Source organism: Chamaea fasciata, unplaced genomic scaffold (assembly GCF_029207755.1).
Source record: "Chamaea fasciata isolate MVZ Bird 193981 ecotype frontalis unplaced genomic scaffold, bChaFas1.0.hap1 SCAF_3, whole genome shotgun sequence".
NCBI lineage: Eukaryota > Metazoa > Chordata > Aves > Passeriformes > Sylviidae > Chamaea > Chamaea fasciata.
The window spans coordinates 67,664,157-67,683,025 of NW_027094088.1; the positions used below are offsets into that span (position 1 = coordinate 67,664,157).

An 18,869-nucleotide genomic window follows, 5' to 3' on the forward strand; every position below is an offset into this window, starting at 1 on the left:
GGTACAGAACTACAGGCCTCAGGGAGTTAGCAATGTCTTGATCCTTCTTGCAACTCACTGTGTGCTTGTTTTTTCCTTCCTTATTATAAAGTGTTTTGGAACACACGGGATGGAGGCTGTGAGGATGCTGTGTAATCAAATGTCCTTTGTGTTGCTATCTTCACTTGTAGGGGACCACATCTGATGCCATGATGCCACTACTGGTCCTTTCTAGTTTTACAATTCAGTGACAGCTGGAATTTGAGTGTCCATCTCCAGGACATAACTCACATCTCAAAGTCACAGGGTTGAATTTCATTCATGCTGAACAGGAAGGGATGGTGCTCACACACAGTGATCCCAAAAGCCAAAGCCATGTATCCCAGCCAGATAAAAGACATCAGCTGTGGGGAACAGTGTGCCCCAAAACTCACCTCCTGCCTGGATTTAGGTACCTAAGATGCTCATGAAATTCAGTATGCCTGTGATTTTGAGGTGGCAAAAGAAAATCTTGTTCATAAACTTCACTGCCTAATTCACTTCACCTCAGATGACGTAACTGCAGTTGTCCAGGAAGGAATGACAGAATCCAGTCTGCAGGTCCTGAATTCCATGAGGCAGGAGGAACACACCCAGTGCTTCAACTCCGCAAACCTCAGCAATCACGCCCTGCCCATGGCCAAAACCTTCAAGCACCTAAGAGTAACTTTGCCAGAAATCTAAGAGTAAGAGGGCATTCCAAGTGTCTGAGCAGGTTACGCAATAAGTGATTTTGGAAGGCATCACTGAATGTGCAGTTTCAAAACTCAAATCAAACATTCACCACCTCAGTACAATTTTTTGTGTGGGGTTTTTTTTTTTGTACCCTTAAGGAGGTACACAAGAGTTCTCTACACAGGCTGTTCACATAGACTTGAAATCAGTGTGGTGATTCTCTTCATTAGCAGCTTTCCTTGCAGCATTTCATCTTTGCTAAAAATAAAAGGTGCTTGGGTGCTTGAATACATTATGAGAAGTACAGCTTTTCTCTTCAGAAGGGAATTCAATCTTCAGGTTCACTCTAGCAAATCCTGATTTTGCAGTATTATGTTTCAGAGAATTACACACTTCTTGTTTCATCTTCATTTCTTCTGAACTCCACAATGTGCTGTACTTGACAGTACTGTGCACATTGCAGTACATCAATACATCCATAATATTCAAGCTATTTGTGTAGTTCACAGGAAAAGTTCATCCTTTGTTTGGCTTTGTGGGACAATTAGGAGCTATTGCTTAGAAATTATTCTGAAATAAGCCAAATATCTTCTTTAAACTAAAACTAAGAATCAAGACAGTCTGCCTACATGGTTTTCATAGAGCATCTCAAAGGGTATATAAAACCAAAAAAGGAAAGGGAAGTAAATGAAAAAACAGCTCTATCAATCTAAAATCATCTTTTTTTTCTTTGAAGAGGAAGACAAAACCTGGGTAGCTGTGAGCGGTAGTTTTCAGCTGCTTTTAAAATTTATTTTTTTAAACCACATGTCCTTTAGCCATACTTCAAAGCTCTCCACAAATGGCCCTCAGAAATAAAGGTAAATTGAGAAGCTTTCCCCACCAACAAACTATGGTATCATTGAAAGACTTCATTCCTTACTAAAAATGTGGTACCTCTTAAACCAGTAGTTGAAAAATGGTCTAGACTGCTTTTGGAATTAATTTGCTATAAGATTTTGTGTAGCAGACTCACAGGTATTCTCTTAAATAAGAAGACACAATTTTATTTTCTTGAGCACCAATCTCATCGAAATTTTAACCTTTTAACTTTAACTTTGTTACCTGGCCAAAACCTAGTCCCCATGATAAAGGTAAAGAGAAATCTTTACTTTCAACTGATACTTTTCTTTCACTTCTTAAAAAAAAGAAATAATAAATTAAAAGTAATCATAGGTCCAAAAGCTGGGAGGCACAGATTGTGATAAGGTCAAAATGCTGACTGCATCAGAGAATTCATAACCAATTTCTGTTCTTACATTAGTACAAAAACTGATTTGTTCTACTAACACTGGTCCACTTACACAAAATTATTCTGACGTTAGTGCGCGGCATTGTCTTTGAAGTTATATTACACATTTTCCGTCAACAAATCCTTGAATGTGCAATGGGAAATGTAAATAAAGGTGCAATTCATAGATAACAATTAGTGGGCTGCAATAAAAAGCCAGTAAAATATTTTGTTACATGAAGTTCTGCTGAAACCATGAGTCACAAGACCAAAATAAATTCCAGATAGATTGCTGCTGTTCTTATGTGCTGCTTGAGGTTTTGTTATTGTATCAAAGTGTTCCAAGAATATTTTAATCTTTAAAATAATATATTTTAAAAGGCCAATTAAACCTTGAAAGAGGTTTAGAGATGTTAGATTTAAAATTGTATTTTTAAAAGAGCCACTTGTGCTGGCAATAAAAATGTTGCTTTCTCAAGTATGAAAAAATATAAAACATCATTTATTCTTCATTGTAAGTGGTAGGAGATATTTGCTTTTTGATATGTTCAAGCTAACAGTGTAATTGGAGTCCACTATCAATCCCTGGTAGCTGCAAAGCCTTTTTAGTGACAGCCTGAGAGAGTGCTGATAAATTCCACAGGGCTGTGAAGAGATTTGTAACTAATAATTAACTTTAGTTACCCGCTTTTCTTAATACATCTCCTAAATGTCACCTTCTCTAGACACTGATGTACAATGGCCCTTCTGGGCAACTCTGGCCTTGCTGACTCTACTTGTGACCAAGCTTTGAACAAGTAATTTCAGCAGAGGTGTTCTCATTCTGTTTTTCCACTTCATATATCATCTGTCCAAATTTGACCAGTGCAAGAAACGCCTTTTCCAAGTAGTGAAAGGAAAATCAGTCCAAGAAGTTCTTGATATTGGTTTGAATTCTTATACATAATCCTAAAGATAATAATTTCACTAAAATTTCAATAGTCTTGTGAGGGGGAGTTGTACATTTTGAAGATTCTTCTTCCAAAAGTCCTTTCTCTTTCCCCCAGCATGTAACTGTGGAGGAAGAATGTGTGACAGCCAGACTGGAGAATGCCTCGCTGACAGTCCTGAGGTTTCTACTGACACAGACTGCCCAACCATCAGTAAGAATATTATCATGAAAACATCAATAATTAATATTGCTCTTATATTTAGAAGCTTACAAATACTGACTTAAGAGCTTGGTACTCCAGTGGGCTCAGGATTTTGACAGTGGTCCCACAGGGCACTTAAGTGCGTGAGTATACAAAATGTCTTGTTGATTGAGTACTTCAGCATGTTCTCACACACTTGTCTAAATACAAGCCTGTTTCCAACTCTGCGTTCCAGACTGCACATTCAGGTCCAAACTGCAGAGCAGTAGGGAAGTATCACCAAAGCCACTTCCATAGACCTTGAGACATAGTGCCTGAAAAATAATATTCTGGCCCTAAAAACTGTCCTCACAACTTTAGCCATGGCATCTTTCATATAGTTTATGGTTTTCTAGTTGTGGTTTAGCCCTGACAACAACACAGCCACTCACTCACTCCAGCAGGAACAGGGAGAGAATCAGAAGGGTAAAAGCCAGAAAACTTGTGCAGACACACACCACACACACTTCTGCAAAGAAAGCAAAACAATTCATTCACTGCTTCCCATGGGTAGGCAGGCATTCACCCATCTCCAGGAGAGCAGGACCCCACCTATTTGCTTGGGAAGACAAATGCCATCCCTCCAAATGTCCTCTCCTTCCTCTTCCTTCTCCCCACTGTATTTACTGAGCATGACGTCACATGGTCTGGAATATCCCTTTGGTCAGCTGGGGTCAGCTGTCCTGGCTGTATCTCTTCCCAGCTTCCAGCACACCCCTAGTCTCATCACCAGTATGGCAATACAAAAAGCAGAAAGGGTCTTGGCTCTGCGTAAGCCCTGCTCTGCAACAACAAAAACATCTCTACATTATCAACCCTGTTTTGAGCACAAATCCAAAACATGGCCCCATACTAACCACTGAAATTAACTGTGCAGAAAATTACCCCTGTCAAACCTAATATAGATTGCTGCTGTTGACAACTTGGCACATATCCATCAGTCACTTCCTTTCCCACTATCTCCCATGCTGTAATGATAGGAAGCCTGGGGAATTTCCAGGAGTACTATGTTGTAGCTATTGGTAACCACAGGTATTTTTTAAATGTTAGTGTATCTATTATACCTGTATATAATGCAGAGCATGTAGCATGCATGGGTTCCTGAACCAACTCCCAAAAAGAGGGGTCATGTGCCTGAAGAGCAACCAGAAGGAAAACACTCAGGACCTGCTAAAATATCAAACAAAAATGTCTGTAGGAATCTGTGTTTCACATTCACCCAAGTCTCTTGCATTTAGTGTTGGCACCAGTGTCACTATAAACAAGCACTGCAATCATTCAGCAGGAACAAGGACATAGCTCTGCACAAGCACTTTCCAAGCACACTATGACTGTGTTTTTAGAAATTGCCCTTGTAATCAAGTAGGTGGCCAAGAGCCCATGTGCTGGACATCCTTATTTCTCATACCACTATATTTGAAATACAGAGTTTGAGGTTCTGACAAAATGCAGTTGGGTTTTTTTTGACCCTCATCTGTTGTCCTTCAGGCCACAAACATGTAGAGCCCAGGGAATAGCCAGGAAATACCTCTCCCTCTCTCCCAACTAATTACAGAACCCCTGTGGCAGCCTCTTTGAGCAGTTCCATCTGGTGCTGCTCAGCTGGAAATTTCATAAGTGTACTGTGGGACCTTGGAAGTGGGAGGAAGAAAGTGGAAGAAAAATGGGTATCCACCAGGAGACATCAGTGATAAAGAGAATGAACACCATGGGTCAAGAGCACTATTACATGAATTTAAGATATTTACTGTTAGCTGACACAAACACTAAAGAAAAAATATGCTGTCTCATTTTCTTATCAGGCTGCGATAAATGTATTTGGGATTTGACAGATGACATCCGATTGTCAGTTCTGACTATCGATGAAAGCAAATCCACTTTACTGAGCATTTCTACAGGTGTTGCAGCTCAAAGGCGTCTGAATGACCTGAATCTCACTACCACTCATCTCCAGGTACAAGCATTGATGATATTTCAGTTTTCTCATGTAGTTTGAATCTTTGAATTTCCACTCCATTCCTGTAAATTTCAATCCCTGCCCTCACGAGAGAAGGAGTTTCTTTTCAGATGCACTGACTTTTTTTTTCCCCATACACAGGAGGCAATGTCCAAAAAAAAGAATCATGCTGTGCTTTGGACCATCCAGGTTGATGATGTTGCAGATGAGATGAATGATCTCCTCAGAGAAGCAGAAACACTTGATGAACAGGTTTGTTTACAGCCTTCTGCCAAAGCTCTGGGGGTTTGCACTTCGTCATATTCACCTGTTGGCATAAGAGGCGAGTACAGAATAGTCCCAGTTAGAAGGGACCTAGAATGATCATCTGGTCCAGCTGCCTGAGCAATATAGGGCAGATCAAAAGTTAAAGCTTGTTATTAAGGGCATTGTTCAAATGCCTCTTAAATCCTGACAGACATGGGGCATCAACCATCTCTCTAGGAAACCTGTTCCAGTGTTTGACCCCTCTTCATAAAAAAACATATCTTAACATCTAGTCTGACACTTCAGGTTCACCAAATAAGAGTGGGTGTGCCCTGACAGCTGGAAGAACCTTCTATTTCTATTTCTATTTTATAACTTTCTACTTTAAATCTGAATCAAAAGCATAAACTAATTATCAAGTTCGTTTGATAATTCAAACGAAGGATGTAAAAAAGTGTCTTGAGTGTGGTTGGAGGTTTGTTACCAGTCACAAAAATCATCCCCTTGGCATCTGAGTTCCCACCTATCCCCTACACAACATGTTTGATCTGGGATAGACACATTTCCTTTTTCATTCACATTTTGATTTCTAATTAAGTGAAGTAATATACACTAAACTAATGCAGATTGACTTTGGGAGCATTTGTACTATATTTATTTCATCTGTATGCTCTCTTAAAATTAAATTAATCCTGATTAGACATTTCAAAATATATTTCAAAACTGCCAGTTTAAAAGGTTTTTCATGTACCCATTGAGATGGGAGCTTGATCAGCACTTAAGATATTTTTAATACAAATATATAATCATAAATGTTGCATCCACATCCAGCTGCCAGGCTATAAAATTAAGGTTATCATTTCTCATCTCCCACAACATTTTCATTGTATACTAGAAGAATACTGCTATGATAAATGTTAGGAGAAGAAATAGGGTTCAAAATTGCTTATCCTCTATTTTAAAAATATAATATTAAACATCTTTCTGTTCCTACAATATACATATATTAGTAAAATACATCACTCTATGTTATTATCAAAGATAGCCACAGCTGCCTAGATTATATTTTATGCTTATTGCAAAGTTCCACACCTTATATTCACTTTACCAATTCCTTCGCAAGACAAATTAAAATTATACCTTAAACTAAAACTCAAATACAAGAGCAAGTAGGGAGCAAACAAGGCAACACAAAGGAAAGTGGAAGAGAAAATTTAGGTTTGTGTGTTTTAAATCAACACTTACTTAGCAGAAAGGGCATGTAAGATTTACACAGACTATGCCTGTGTTCAAGAGACTTTTGTTTAAATCAACTCACCCTCACAGCTCCGTACCTGTGAATATCTGTCAGAGCTCACATGCCTCAGTGTCCCTCTCTGTAGCTGGTGGGCAGACTGATTAAGGCTTTAGGTTTTCTATGAATATTTAGTGAGTTTGGATAATAACATTTCATTTGCAGTACTATCTGGGGATTTCTTTCCTCATTCCTCAATTTTACTGTCCCTGAACAAATAAATTCAGCATTTCCTCTGGTCTTTTCTCCCTGGTTACTGCTAATGCTAGTTCTACACCAATACTTGTGGTTTCTTGTAAGGCAGGGAAATAATGACCCCAGACTCTGGCAGTGGAAGACCATAATAGTAACTCTGAATATACTGAGGTCCTTGCTATTTCAGGGTACATTTATGGAAAATGGGTGCTAGGGCCTTGAGTGGGTTTTGCAGAGATATGTAGCATTTTCTGTTCAGAGAATTTTATGTGCATATCCTCACATCTCAGGGGTTTCTGCAGACTCTGATCTGAACCACAAAGGCAGGGTGAATGAAAAAACTACTCGTAGGCAAATATACCCACTAAATATAACTCCTGTAACTACCTGTAACTCCCAAAGGCTGCATGGGATGAGTTTTGAGTAAAACAGCACATAGCTTGATCCTGAATATTTGGAAGATGGGAACCAGAAACATTTCTAATAACCCTTACACTTGTTCTATCAGTCTCATAACCCTCACAATTTGTTTTATCATTATGCCCATCCCTTTTAGTGATGCTGCCCACCCTGGCCCTGCCTTCAAATGCCACCTGGGGCCTCCACAAACCCTAAATAAGGGAAGACAATGCAGAGGGCAACCCCCAACACAACGTAGTACAGGACCTGTGCTCTTCAGAGTATTTTCAATCCACGGGCTTTTCCTTATTTTTAACATGTTGCAGAGCTGAGTACCTCACTTGAGGGAGACACAGATCTAAAATCACTTGGGAGCTTGACACCTTTTTCTTCATTCTATTTGCTTACTCAGGAAATGCCATACCCAGCAAAATGAACCAGCCCCACTGAATGCCTGGGACACTCAGCAGATAGAGTTTTACAACTCTACATAATTTATGAAAATTTCATTGCAGCAAATGATGGATAAATATGGGACAGGTTTTAATCCCTCACTCTGCAATTCTGAAAACACTGACAAGACAGATCTTCACTTTGAACACCTTCAAGTATTACTTTATATGATAAAAAGGACTTCCATGTGCACACCAGGAGAAAGCAAAATGTGTGTTCATATAGCTCATCCTCACATCTGAAAAGAAATTTAATGTTTACCTCTCATGGTTTATTCATAGGGAAATGAAGCTTCCAGCAAAGGCCGACTGGTACAGAAGGAAACCACAGAGATCAACAGCCGTGCTTCTCAGCTTGTGCAGCAGCTCAATAATATAAGAGATAACATTGAAGGTAAACAGATTCATTCCTGGTTCATCTCAGTGTCAATAATGTATTAATGAAACCTTCATGTATTAATGGATCATCAAGAATTTTTACTGTCCTATATATCAAAGGAAAATCTTTTGATTTATAGGACAATATGTAATTTATGGCAACAGTGAACACCCTGTCATGCACAACTGCACTTTAAAAAGATTTCCCAGTCAGAAATAATCATCTTCATCTGCAATATCTACAACATACCACTATCACCCGGAAACATAAAAACGAGATTAAACCAATTGTAGCCTCTTCTTCAGTACCTGCAGAAAGCAATGAAACCCCAAATCAATGTACTCAAAAACACCCCTGTCCCTGTACACCTGCAACATGAAAGCCTCCATCCTGCTGCAGAACACACTGGTTTTCCCCATTCTTCAGAAAAGCCAACAGTATGCAAAAGCTGTCTATGGCACCAGAATAGAAATGCTGACTGTTAGTTGAGGTTAAACAGCCATTTTCCAATGGCAGAGTGGTTACATATCAACTTTTATCCTTGCTTATCCTTACCTCCATGGGTGCTTCATTACTTTCTCTCAGAAAACATGGTTAATATGTCCCATCACACAAAAGAGGCAGGCTAAGACCACATAGTATGTTATATTTGTACTGCCTTTTTACATCTCTGATGCTAAAAAACCACTGACTGTCTGGCCATCCATCACATTTTATTTCTACAATTATTGAGAGAAAGTATCAGCATGAGCCTCACTGTACATCACTAACAACCATGGTTGATGTCTGTGGAGCATGCTTGTGTATCATTAATTGGTTTGGAGCAGGACAGGAACCACGTAAGGCAGATATGCATCTAATTTGGCACATAAATAACACAGTTACGTTAATCTGTTCTAGAAGAAACAATGTCCATGGCTGTGAATAGAATTAAAACAGTTGGAAACAAGTAGGTGAAAATTACTTCCACCAAGCTCAAAACTGTTCTTCTACAGAGGCATCACCCATGTGCACACACACATGTGCCAGCATAAGGAAAAAGAAATCCATGGAGCCCTGGTTGCCATCAGTTACTGCTCAGTATGAGCCTTTACAGCTTCACTAATGAGCTCAGGGCCCAGCAAGAGCAGGCATACAGACACTCTGCCAAAAATCAGAGGTGCCACAATTACATATCTATGTTTTATAAAAATCTTACAGAAGAATAATGCTGGTTTTGCCAGCTTTGGTTATCCACAAAGCTAATGACAAGTGCTAGCCAAAGGCACACACATCACAGGCGATAAGAGAGGAGGTGATTGGTATTCAAGGCCAGAGAGAGAGAAGTGAGTAAACTTAGTAATGATTACACTGGGAATGGGTAAACTCAATTTCAGCTGCAGGGATACAATGTTTTTTGAACTGAGACCAAAACCTTGAAATAGCATCTATCTCCAAACCAGCTAGGCAGCATCAGGCCAGAAGCCATATGTTACCTCCTTGGGGTGCCTCAAACTTCTGCAGATGGAAAATGAGGTTACTTCAGTCTCCTTAGCATTGTTATTATTTCATACATTTTTTATAAGCAGCACTGAAAAACCATGATCTTAGATGAAAGCCCCAGCATGACACATGCCACAGAACCCAAAATAAAATGATTTTCCCAGCCTATAAGAAATGTCAAGCCAAATAATGCAAACAACCCACATCTGCTTAATCCCATCCTCTTCTGCTGAGACCCCCACATATGACAGAAAGTGGGATTTATTTCCAGGTTTAATTTTAAGACTGGACTAAACATAATAATTATCTGCTATAGAGATGAAGATAATTAAAATATTCTTTTGCCATCAGTATCATCACAATTCACAAAAGTAAAAGTAGTCCAAGGTATTTAATTTCTCTGTAGTCATCCTGAATCGACCATCTGTTTCCATTTCCCCCTAGAAATCAGCAGCAAGTCAAAGTACTATGCAATTCAACAAGAGCTGAGCCCTGAAGAAATTGCCCAGAAGCGGAGTGTGGCTGAGGAGATGCTGAAGGAGATCAAACGTCGAAAGCCTTTCACTAAACAGAGGCAACTTGCAGATGAGGAGGAAAATGCAGCAGAGGAGTGTGAGTTTTAAGTCAGTTTTCCTTTCAGCCACATGCTGATGCTCAGCTGGCAGGGGCTGGGCAGCTCTGGGTGTACTGCTGAGCCCCTGTGGAGGCTCTTGGCAAGCACCAGCTGGTGTGCTAGAGATGTTGCTGCTTCCAAATTCCTACCCCAAGTCCCTGCCGGTGCTTGGTGCTCCTTACAGCAGAATGGGGAGAAAAAAGGTCTGTGTGTCTGTGTATGCCTGTGCACTGCAGCACCTCAACAATAGCTGCTTGGGAAGATTCATGGCTGGAATTGCTCATGTGAACGTCTTCCCCCTTGCCAGCTCAGCTATGGTGACAGCAAATACCAGCAGAGAGAGAAAAACTGCTGGCATGGGAAAGAGTGGCAGCCTAATTCTCACAGCTTAGGGAACATGAGTCAGAACATGAGGCATAAAGACTGCCTTCTCCAGAACAGGCTGCCTAGGTTTAACAACGGAAAACAAATGAAAAGCAGTGAAAGACAGACCTAGTTTCTTTTAATAAAATATATTTGAGAGGGGGAATTAATAGGATTAAAATGAAATAATAAAATGAGAGGCATCTTTCCTTCTAAAAAGAGGAGGGAAAATTAAAATCTAGGTATATGATCCCTCACGTGAGCTTTACAAAATGGGTTTTACTGTCACCTGGGTAACAGCAAAGAAACTGCTGTATAGGTTAGTTTTGACAGAAATCCGACCTTTGGATTTATTGGCCTCTTATTTTTCTCCCAGTGCTACAGCAAATTGAAGCATTTCACGAGAAGTACAATGACACCAGATCCCTGGTAACTGATGTGCTGGAGCAGCTCAGCGAACAGGATGTGAAGCTGTCAGACCTGGAGGAGGCATTAGACGAAGCGCTTGACTATGTTATACAGACGGAGGATATAAATAGGGAAAACACAGCCAGGCTCCAAAGGCAGGAGGTACTGTGCACTACATTTATCATAAGTGTTGGCTGTGAACACTCCATCTCTGCCATTGCTTAAAACAGTAGATTGCACACAATTTAGGTTCAGGAATCACCACACCAAAAAAGAATTTCTTGGACCACTCAGCAGGATGAGTTTGACTCTTCAGTTTTAAGAAACAACTTGTGGCAGTACAAGGTACTATTATCTATTTGTGGAGTGACAATAAAAGAGAAGTTTTGGCATGTCATGCCTCATCAGACCAAGGAAGAGATGGATACTTATGTCTAGACTAGAAAGGCACATTACAGTAAAACAGTAAAACCCAAAAGCTTGAAATTTCATGTAAATATTGTGGTAGGATTATTTCATACAATTATGTCCTGACTTAGAGTGTGGGATGGCCTCATGTTCACAAAACTAATTCTATTCTGAGAAAACACTTATAAAGGCTCAGCACTGCGTTTGTGTCCTGGGCTGAATGCCTTCATACTGTCTGATCCAAACTTCCTCTGAACCACTTCAAACAAAATGCATCCCCATTTTTTCAGGAGGAGTAGACAGTTGTCCTTGAATCTTCAAGCACAAATCCATTGTGTAACTGCTCCACAATAGGTACCTTGAAATTTGGTTTCCTACTTGCTAGGAGAACTTGCTAGCTTAGCTATAAGGCTGCAACAGTTTTCTCCTGTGTCCTGTCTAAATGAAGAGTTTCGGGGTTTTGAACAAAGTAACCACCCTGGAGGAGAGCTCAGAGGTGACCTGTCCCCTGTAGCCTGGAAGGGGTGCGCCTCTGCCTATAAGTGATGGCATTAAGTTCAAATCCCACGTGGCTGATGAGAAAACAGAATTTTCATGTTTCATATTCCAGAAAAGTACCCAACCCATCAGCCAAACAAAAGAAACTATTTCTTTATTCCCTTAACAGCAGTTCTGTGACTCTTTCCCTGTTTTCATCAATTTCTTTTAAGGAATGTAAAACCAGAATATCCCACCTAAAACTTCTCATTTATTATTTCAGCAAGGAAAAAGACTACAAAGAAAACAATTTGGGGCCATTCAAAGGAAACTCTTTTCCTTTCAATGGCTGTGGGTTTTTTGTTTTGTTTTGGGTTTTTTGGTGGGTTTTTTGTTTTGTTTTGTTTTTTGTTGGGTTTTTTGGGGGGGTTTTTTGTTTGTTTGTTTGTTTGTTTTATTCTGGAGGAGAGGGCATTAGTGAGCAATTTTGTGATTTGAAGAATGATCCCACAAATTCAGGCCAACCTCTGGGTCGCACAGCATCAGTGGCTGAGTTTTGAATTCTTGAATTTTGCAGTGCCAGAAGTTCATGTTGATATGGAAAATCTAAGAATTCAACAGAGAAATCAGGCATGCTCCTCTAGGGAATCATTTCACAAGAGCTCGAGAAACTTAAGTACAAAGCCTCATCTGTTCTTCCATTGTTTCATAATTACAGTGCCAAGCTGCAGCTTGTCTCACAGTTATGAAGCAAAGCCTGAAGTGTGTAGTTGCATTTGTTAACTGGTTTTAACCATTTGGATCTCCATTATTCCTCACAATGGAGGCAGATGCTGTACAAAAAAAGATTGTTCATAAGGGCTTTACTACTGACAAGGGAAAGAGATCTCTCTACTGTAGATTTAAAAAACACTCTAGAAAAAAATAGTCTTCAGGTGACTATGAAAAATCCATGTTTAATTTGCCTCTACTGTGCACTGACTAATGCTTCATTCCAATAGCTTCTTAGACTGCAGTATAAAATGAATTTTTTTTTAAAATCATCCAACACCTCTTTCACAAAAAAAACCAAACAAAAACTAATTCACATCATAATATGTAGCAATTAGACATGTCTTGGAAAATCAGACTTCAGATATGTCTAAATCTATTCAGTTCACCACTATCTTTTAATTAACTCTAGCACATTTAACAAAAATGGTTAACACTATTTTATCAAAGCACAAATGGTATTGGATGTGATTCATGTTTTGAGCTTTCTTTTTAGAAACAACATGAGAGCATAAAAGAGCAAATGGATGAAGTGAACAGCATTCTGCTCAGTGCCACAACTATTTTGGATGGACCACAAAAGGTCAATTCTGAGTTAAGTGAAGTATTAAAGGTAGGTGCCTCAGTGGCTTGTTTAAATGATGCAGCCTAATTTTTTGAAGTCATATGTTTAGATCATTAATGAAAAAACTGTCCTTTATATTGCTTCAGTGAAATACTGGTTAACATTTGCTGAGAAAATAGATCGATTTCTTGGATGAAAAGCTCTGTTATTACAATTTACTGCCTAAAATTAAATAATTCTAGTGTAAGGACACATTACTGTAGGCAAAGCCTAATGAAAGATTTTGCTGTAGCATTCTCAATTATTTCATTTCAAGCAGCTGCCAAAAGATATTCTGATAAAAGACTGCATTTTATGCTAAATTCCTTTCCTAGTGCCTATGAGTGAACATGGAAGAACACTAAAGATCCCAGATATCAGCATTAAAACCAGGCATTGTGTCAAACATATATAACCAGATTATCATAAAGAAATCCTTCCCCAGAACTGTAGACTACTATCCAGTGTTTTGAATCAGACATGGTGCTGAAGGAAATTTTTAGAAATTTTAGGGGTTTGGTTTTTCTATGAAAAGATGAAGAAAATAAAACTGGGAATTTGCTAACTAAAATATTTAGCGAAGCTGCTTTCTTTCTTCATGATTTATTTTAAAACTTCTAAATAATTGAAGAAAAAACAGAAATTTCCACAAGCATTCATTTCGGTCACAGTTGCCCACTTCTTTACACAAAAGCAAATATCAAAGTCCTTAATTTTTCTTTGAAAAAGTAATTTGAGAAAACAGAAAGACAGTTTACTTTGTAACCATCCCTGTGTTCAAGCAGCACGTTGGGGTTTTTCTCTGGTATTTTGTGCAAAAACATGCTGCAGTTTATCATTTTGGGTCCCCCACAAAGGGTGTTCACACTGCAGGGAAAGAAGTACTATGCAACCATCAGACATTGTCCATCCTCATCAGCAACAAGTATTTTCACATTTCACTCATTCATCCTTTTGCCCTCTCTCAGTTTCATCCTTTTTCATGTATTCTGAAATAGATTTATAATTTTCAAACACATCAGCAAGCTTGTGTATTGAAAGAAGGGAAATGCTGGCCATTTGGTCTTTCCACAAGTATTTCATATAAGGAAGAAACCCGGCTAAGGCAAACTGCTTCCCCTCGCCTCTACATGCATAGGAAGTATTTAGGTGGGTTGATTTACAAATTAGACTGATCCAAGATGTCTTAGCACGAGGAATCTCTCTGTAGAAGAAGGCAGAAAGGGGACTTCACTCTGACAGACTTGTCATTTGGCACAATTCTGGAGCAATCATACAAGACATATAGAAACACTTTTACCATCCTTCTTTTTTATTTTATGGATCCCTCTCCAATGCCTTCTTAAGTGATTTCTGGAATTTTTGTTGGTTTTCATCTTCCTGCATTTGTCTCCATACTGGCATTCACCATTAGATCTTTCATCTTTTTATCTTACAAATGTAAAATAGAACAACTATAACAGAAATAAAGGAACATTATTATAACAGAAAGGGTAAAATAAAACATAATAACCAAAATACAGAGTTGATTTTTTGCAATTTTCATCTTCTTTCCTTCCTTCTTTGTTTTGTTCAGAATGCGTCAGGGTTCTACGCAGAAATAGATGGAGCAAAAAAGGAACTGCAAGAAAAAACAGCCAACCTTTCACTGTTTGATGATGATTTGGTAGAAAAGGCTATGCATCATGCACACAACCTAAGAAGACTTGCTGATGAGCTGGACGGGTAAAATTTAACTTCAGCAGACTCTATTCATACTAGTGCCACTTACTGAACAGCTGAAAAGACAAGTAGAAACACAGTGACAATAAATAGGCACTAAAAAAACAGTGTTAGTAGAAGGACTTGTCATGGTCCACAGAACAGCTGAAGTTGAGCTAGGCAAAACCTGTGATACTTTTTTAAAAATAAATATATATCTTGCATGATATTCTCTCTAATCTAATTGGGCCTGTTCTCTTCTTCCTCTACAAAAGAATAGGAAAGGTGAATTAGTGAAAAATAAAATAACACAGGCAAGATTAAATGGGGTCTGCAGGAACTTCTCATGTCAGTAAGTTCATGTACACTAAAAAAATATTTAGCATTACAAGGCACGAAATAAGCTTTGAGATAATTTTATTCCAAGAACAATTTTACAGATGGAGTAGTCCTGATGCTCAGTAGGTTGTGTCCCAATGAAACTGGCTCACAATAACATCAAAAACTTACTCTAAGTCTTTCTATTTTGCTGGAAGATACTAAATGCATCAACGTTGCACCAATTAACTAAAAAAAAAATCACTCCTAGATAAATTTAATTATTTTATTTGCAATTGGGACTACCCATGGAAAAAAACATGGCTGTAAATTAATTCTTAATAAAATATGTCACCAAATTCTACCTTAAGCAATATCATGGGCATATGCTTTTAGAAGATAAGCTTACAATACTCTTCAAATATATTATCTAAATACCAGTTGTTTCTTAATATCCTCATGCCCTAGATAGGAGATTAAAATAGAGAAAGAAAAAAAAAAAACAGATGGATTTATTTTATGCAATTGTATAAAACTGACATCTGAAACTGTCCTATAAAGACACACAAATGACAGAAACATAAAAACCAAATAACACATTCAGTCCAAGACCAGGTAACTAGGCACAGCAGACTAACTTGAAAGAAAATACCCCATATGGTTAGCCTTCCTCCCCAACTAAAATAATTTAAAAATTATTACCAAGTCCAACACATTAGGAATTTCAAAAAAAGCAAACAAAAGTAATTACAAAATACCGAGATGGAACAATCCTGACTCTATTATATGTTGAGAAGATTGTCCTGCAGTGAAATTTTAATCCTTTAAAACATTTAGCCTATCTTCAAAACATCTCGGTTTTATAGGTTAGCTTTATTAGCCTGTTAGGCTTTTATTTGATAGAGTTTATTGTTTTGCCTTAAGGGAATTTAGCAGAAGATTCTTGCAGTAATGCTGAATCTGGAAATTTAATAATCCCTCGGTGTGAAAACACTTTGAAGTGAATGCACACATGTGCAAATACATCTATATTTAGAATATATTTCTAAATATACTTTGAAACATGCTTATCATCAGCACATTAAAAAATAGTATTTATTCAAAATTGTTAACAGATGAATGTTGAGGCCTGAACTATCTTCTGTTTGAAATCTCCCCTGAAGACCAGTTATCACCTAATACACAGATCAAAACCATGCCATCAAAGGTTTCTTTCCATTTTTAAATCTAACTTCCTGCAAATTTTCACGACTAGGGATAGTTCTTCATCTGATTCTACCCTTTTTCCCACTTACCTTTGGAAAATATAAACAGGACAGTGACACAGCTATCCTGATCACTGGCACACAGAGGTCTTTCCATTCTTGGATAGGAATTATTCCTAAAGAAGGATTACTGATAGACCTGGTATTCTATTAATTTATGGAATATCTAATCTAGATTTTTTGAAAAGGTAAAAGCTGAGTAGTCATTTGTTGCTGTTCACATAAATGTTAAGGGCAAAATTCTCAGAGTTAAATGGCAGGGAAGAGTCTTCTGTCTACACAGTTTTCACCTGCTTCAGATTGGTCAAACACAATGAAGAGAATACCAGTTAGGCCAGCTACATTTATGTGTGCGATTATGTAGGCAGAGACTACTTTGATTCAGTTTGGCTTCTTTCACATTTTACTCTCTTTTCAACAGGAATTTGTATGGTATTGATTCAAATGGTTTGGTACAAAGGGCAATCAATGCTTCAAATGTGTATGAAAACATTGCTGGTTATATAGAAGAAGCCAATAAAGTTGCATTGTTGGCACTGAACACAACAAACCGGGTCAAGGATGTAAGTAATTTTCATGAAACCAGCATTTACTTTACAATGCCTCAGGGAATTCAGGCACCTAAGTGTAAAGAAAAAACAAATTTAGTTTAACTGGCAGCATTGAGCTTCTCACTGCACTTTTTTTTTTCCCTTTATTATTTCCTGAATTAATTCCCATGTAGTTAATTATTCTTCCAGGCTGAAGTCTCCTGGTATTTGAAAAGACACAAGAGGTTCTTCTGTCCCTATCCCATAGGGTGATGCTGCTCTGTGTTGTCACTCACACAGAGACATTTCTGTAAACTTACAGACAACTCCACACTCCTGTAGGAACGTGAGCTGGCATTTAGTGCTTGAGTCCTCCTACTTCACTCAGTGCCATGTGGCAGGAAATGTGGTGAAGACATCACTGAGCCTCATAGAAAATCAGACTGAAATGGGACAAAGCCCCTCCATACACTCAGTGTAAGGAGTAGCATGCTAATTTTGTCTCTGGCCTCACTGTTCAAAAATACTTCACATGTATTTTTTGTATGTCTATAGTTACCAATCTGTATACATGCTATTTACCAGCAATTTATAGTGAGATAGCAAGAGGATTTGGGTATATTAAAGGTGTCTGAACCCCAGAGGGCTGAGGGATTTCAAGAACAGCCCTCTGTTTCTAGCACACTGCTGCAGACTGCAAGGCAGCTCCCCATTCCCCATGATGAAAACATTCGTCACCTATCTGAGACGACAGTAGAAATGAACAGCCACAATGCCTAAATAACATGCAGCATTTAGTCACTTTGACTAAACTGGAGCTGATAAATTAAGAAGATTTTCTCTATCTTTGTTACTTAGTAGTGTTGTTTGGAAAACTATATATTTATCTAAACTTTCTTAAAACAGAAAATTCTGCTTTTCAGACTTTTTTCCAATCCAACTGCCAATCTTAAATGTTAACAAAGCAAATGAAACTGCAGAGATTTTGCAGTTGCATTTACATGCAGGTAAAATATTGCCCACAATTAAACACAATAAAGTGGAATATTTGATAAGGATTATTCTGACTTTCTTTTTTGGAACATGCTTGCAGGCTTCAGTTGGAATTGATACTCAGGTCACTTACCATAAAGGTAAAAGCGAAGAACTTCTCATCCGAGCCATGCAGCTACAACGGACACCACATGACAGTAAATATACATCCTTTCTACTTTCCCAACCAGCTTATAGCCATGCACATTAAAATAAATTCCAGAAGCACGTCACTTAGCAGAACTACTGCTGTAACAGAATACGTTATTGATTGAATTTACCACACAAAGTACTTGAAATGGCCACAGGCACAGCTTGAGTAGCTCATGTTTTGTCATCCTACTAGATACTGATAGTTTATTTCATTAATGAAAAGTCTGTTTCAGATAGAACTACGGTTTTAATATGTGACCCTGCAAACTGTTGTTCACTGGTAAATATACTCAATTAAGTAGTTCAATTAAAATCAAATCACAGCAGCTTAAATGTTCAGAAAGCTGAATTTCACCACTGGAGGGTAATAATAAATATTAAAGCAGTTTGGCCTTTCTTCATTTTAAATGAAAGAAAGGTCTAGAATTACAGAATTACCTTTTAAATTTTTCAGGACCTTTTGCGTTCCCTAAAACTATTCCTCTGTAACAGTTGCAGCTATTCTCAGCACTTCTGGTAAAGAAAGGAGAAAGAGTACTGACTGAAACACAGCTCTCCAGATTTCTGGAAGACACCCTGTGGCAAGCAGGGGTGCTGCAGGGCTGTTTTTTCCTTTAGATCATGTAAAGTCAAGAGTGCATGTCCTAAATTAAAAGAGGCCATGGCCTACTGTCTATGGTATATTAA

General features: G+C 38.3%; 1 protein-coding gene across 2 annotated transcripts in view; it reads left to right on the plus strand.

Annotated features, from left to right (window-relative positions):
* LAMA4 (laminin subunit alpha 4) overlaps positions 1-18,869 on the plus strand; it is a 103,233-nt gene that overhangs the window by 42,973 nt on the left and 41,391 nt on the right. For both annotated transcript variants that reach the window (XM_066179378.1, XM_066179379.1), the window contains exons 6-15: positions 3,010-3,105; positions 4,938-5,089; positions 5,234-5,344; positions 7,961-8,072; positions 9,984-10,151; positions 10,892-11,085; positions 13,076-13,192; positions 14,760-14,908; positions 16,889-17,030; positions 18,091-18,187. In XM_066179378.1, the coding sequence (XP_066035475.1) occupies positions 3,010-3,105; positions 4,938-5,089; positions 5,234-5,344; positions 7,961-8,072; positions 9,984-10,151; positions 10,892-11,085; positions 13,076-13,192; positions 14,760-14,908; positions 16,889-17,030; positions 18,091-18,187 (1,338 nt within the window). The remainder of the gene's footprint in view (positions 1-3,009; positions 3,106-4,937; positions 5,090-5,233; positions 5,345-7,960; positions 8,073-9,983; positions 10,152-10,891; positions 11,086-13,075; positions 13,193-14,759; positions 14,909-16,888; positions 17,031-18,090; positions 18,188-18,869) is intronic.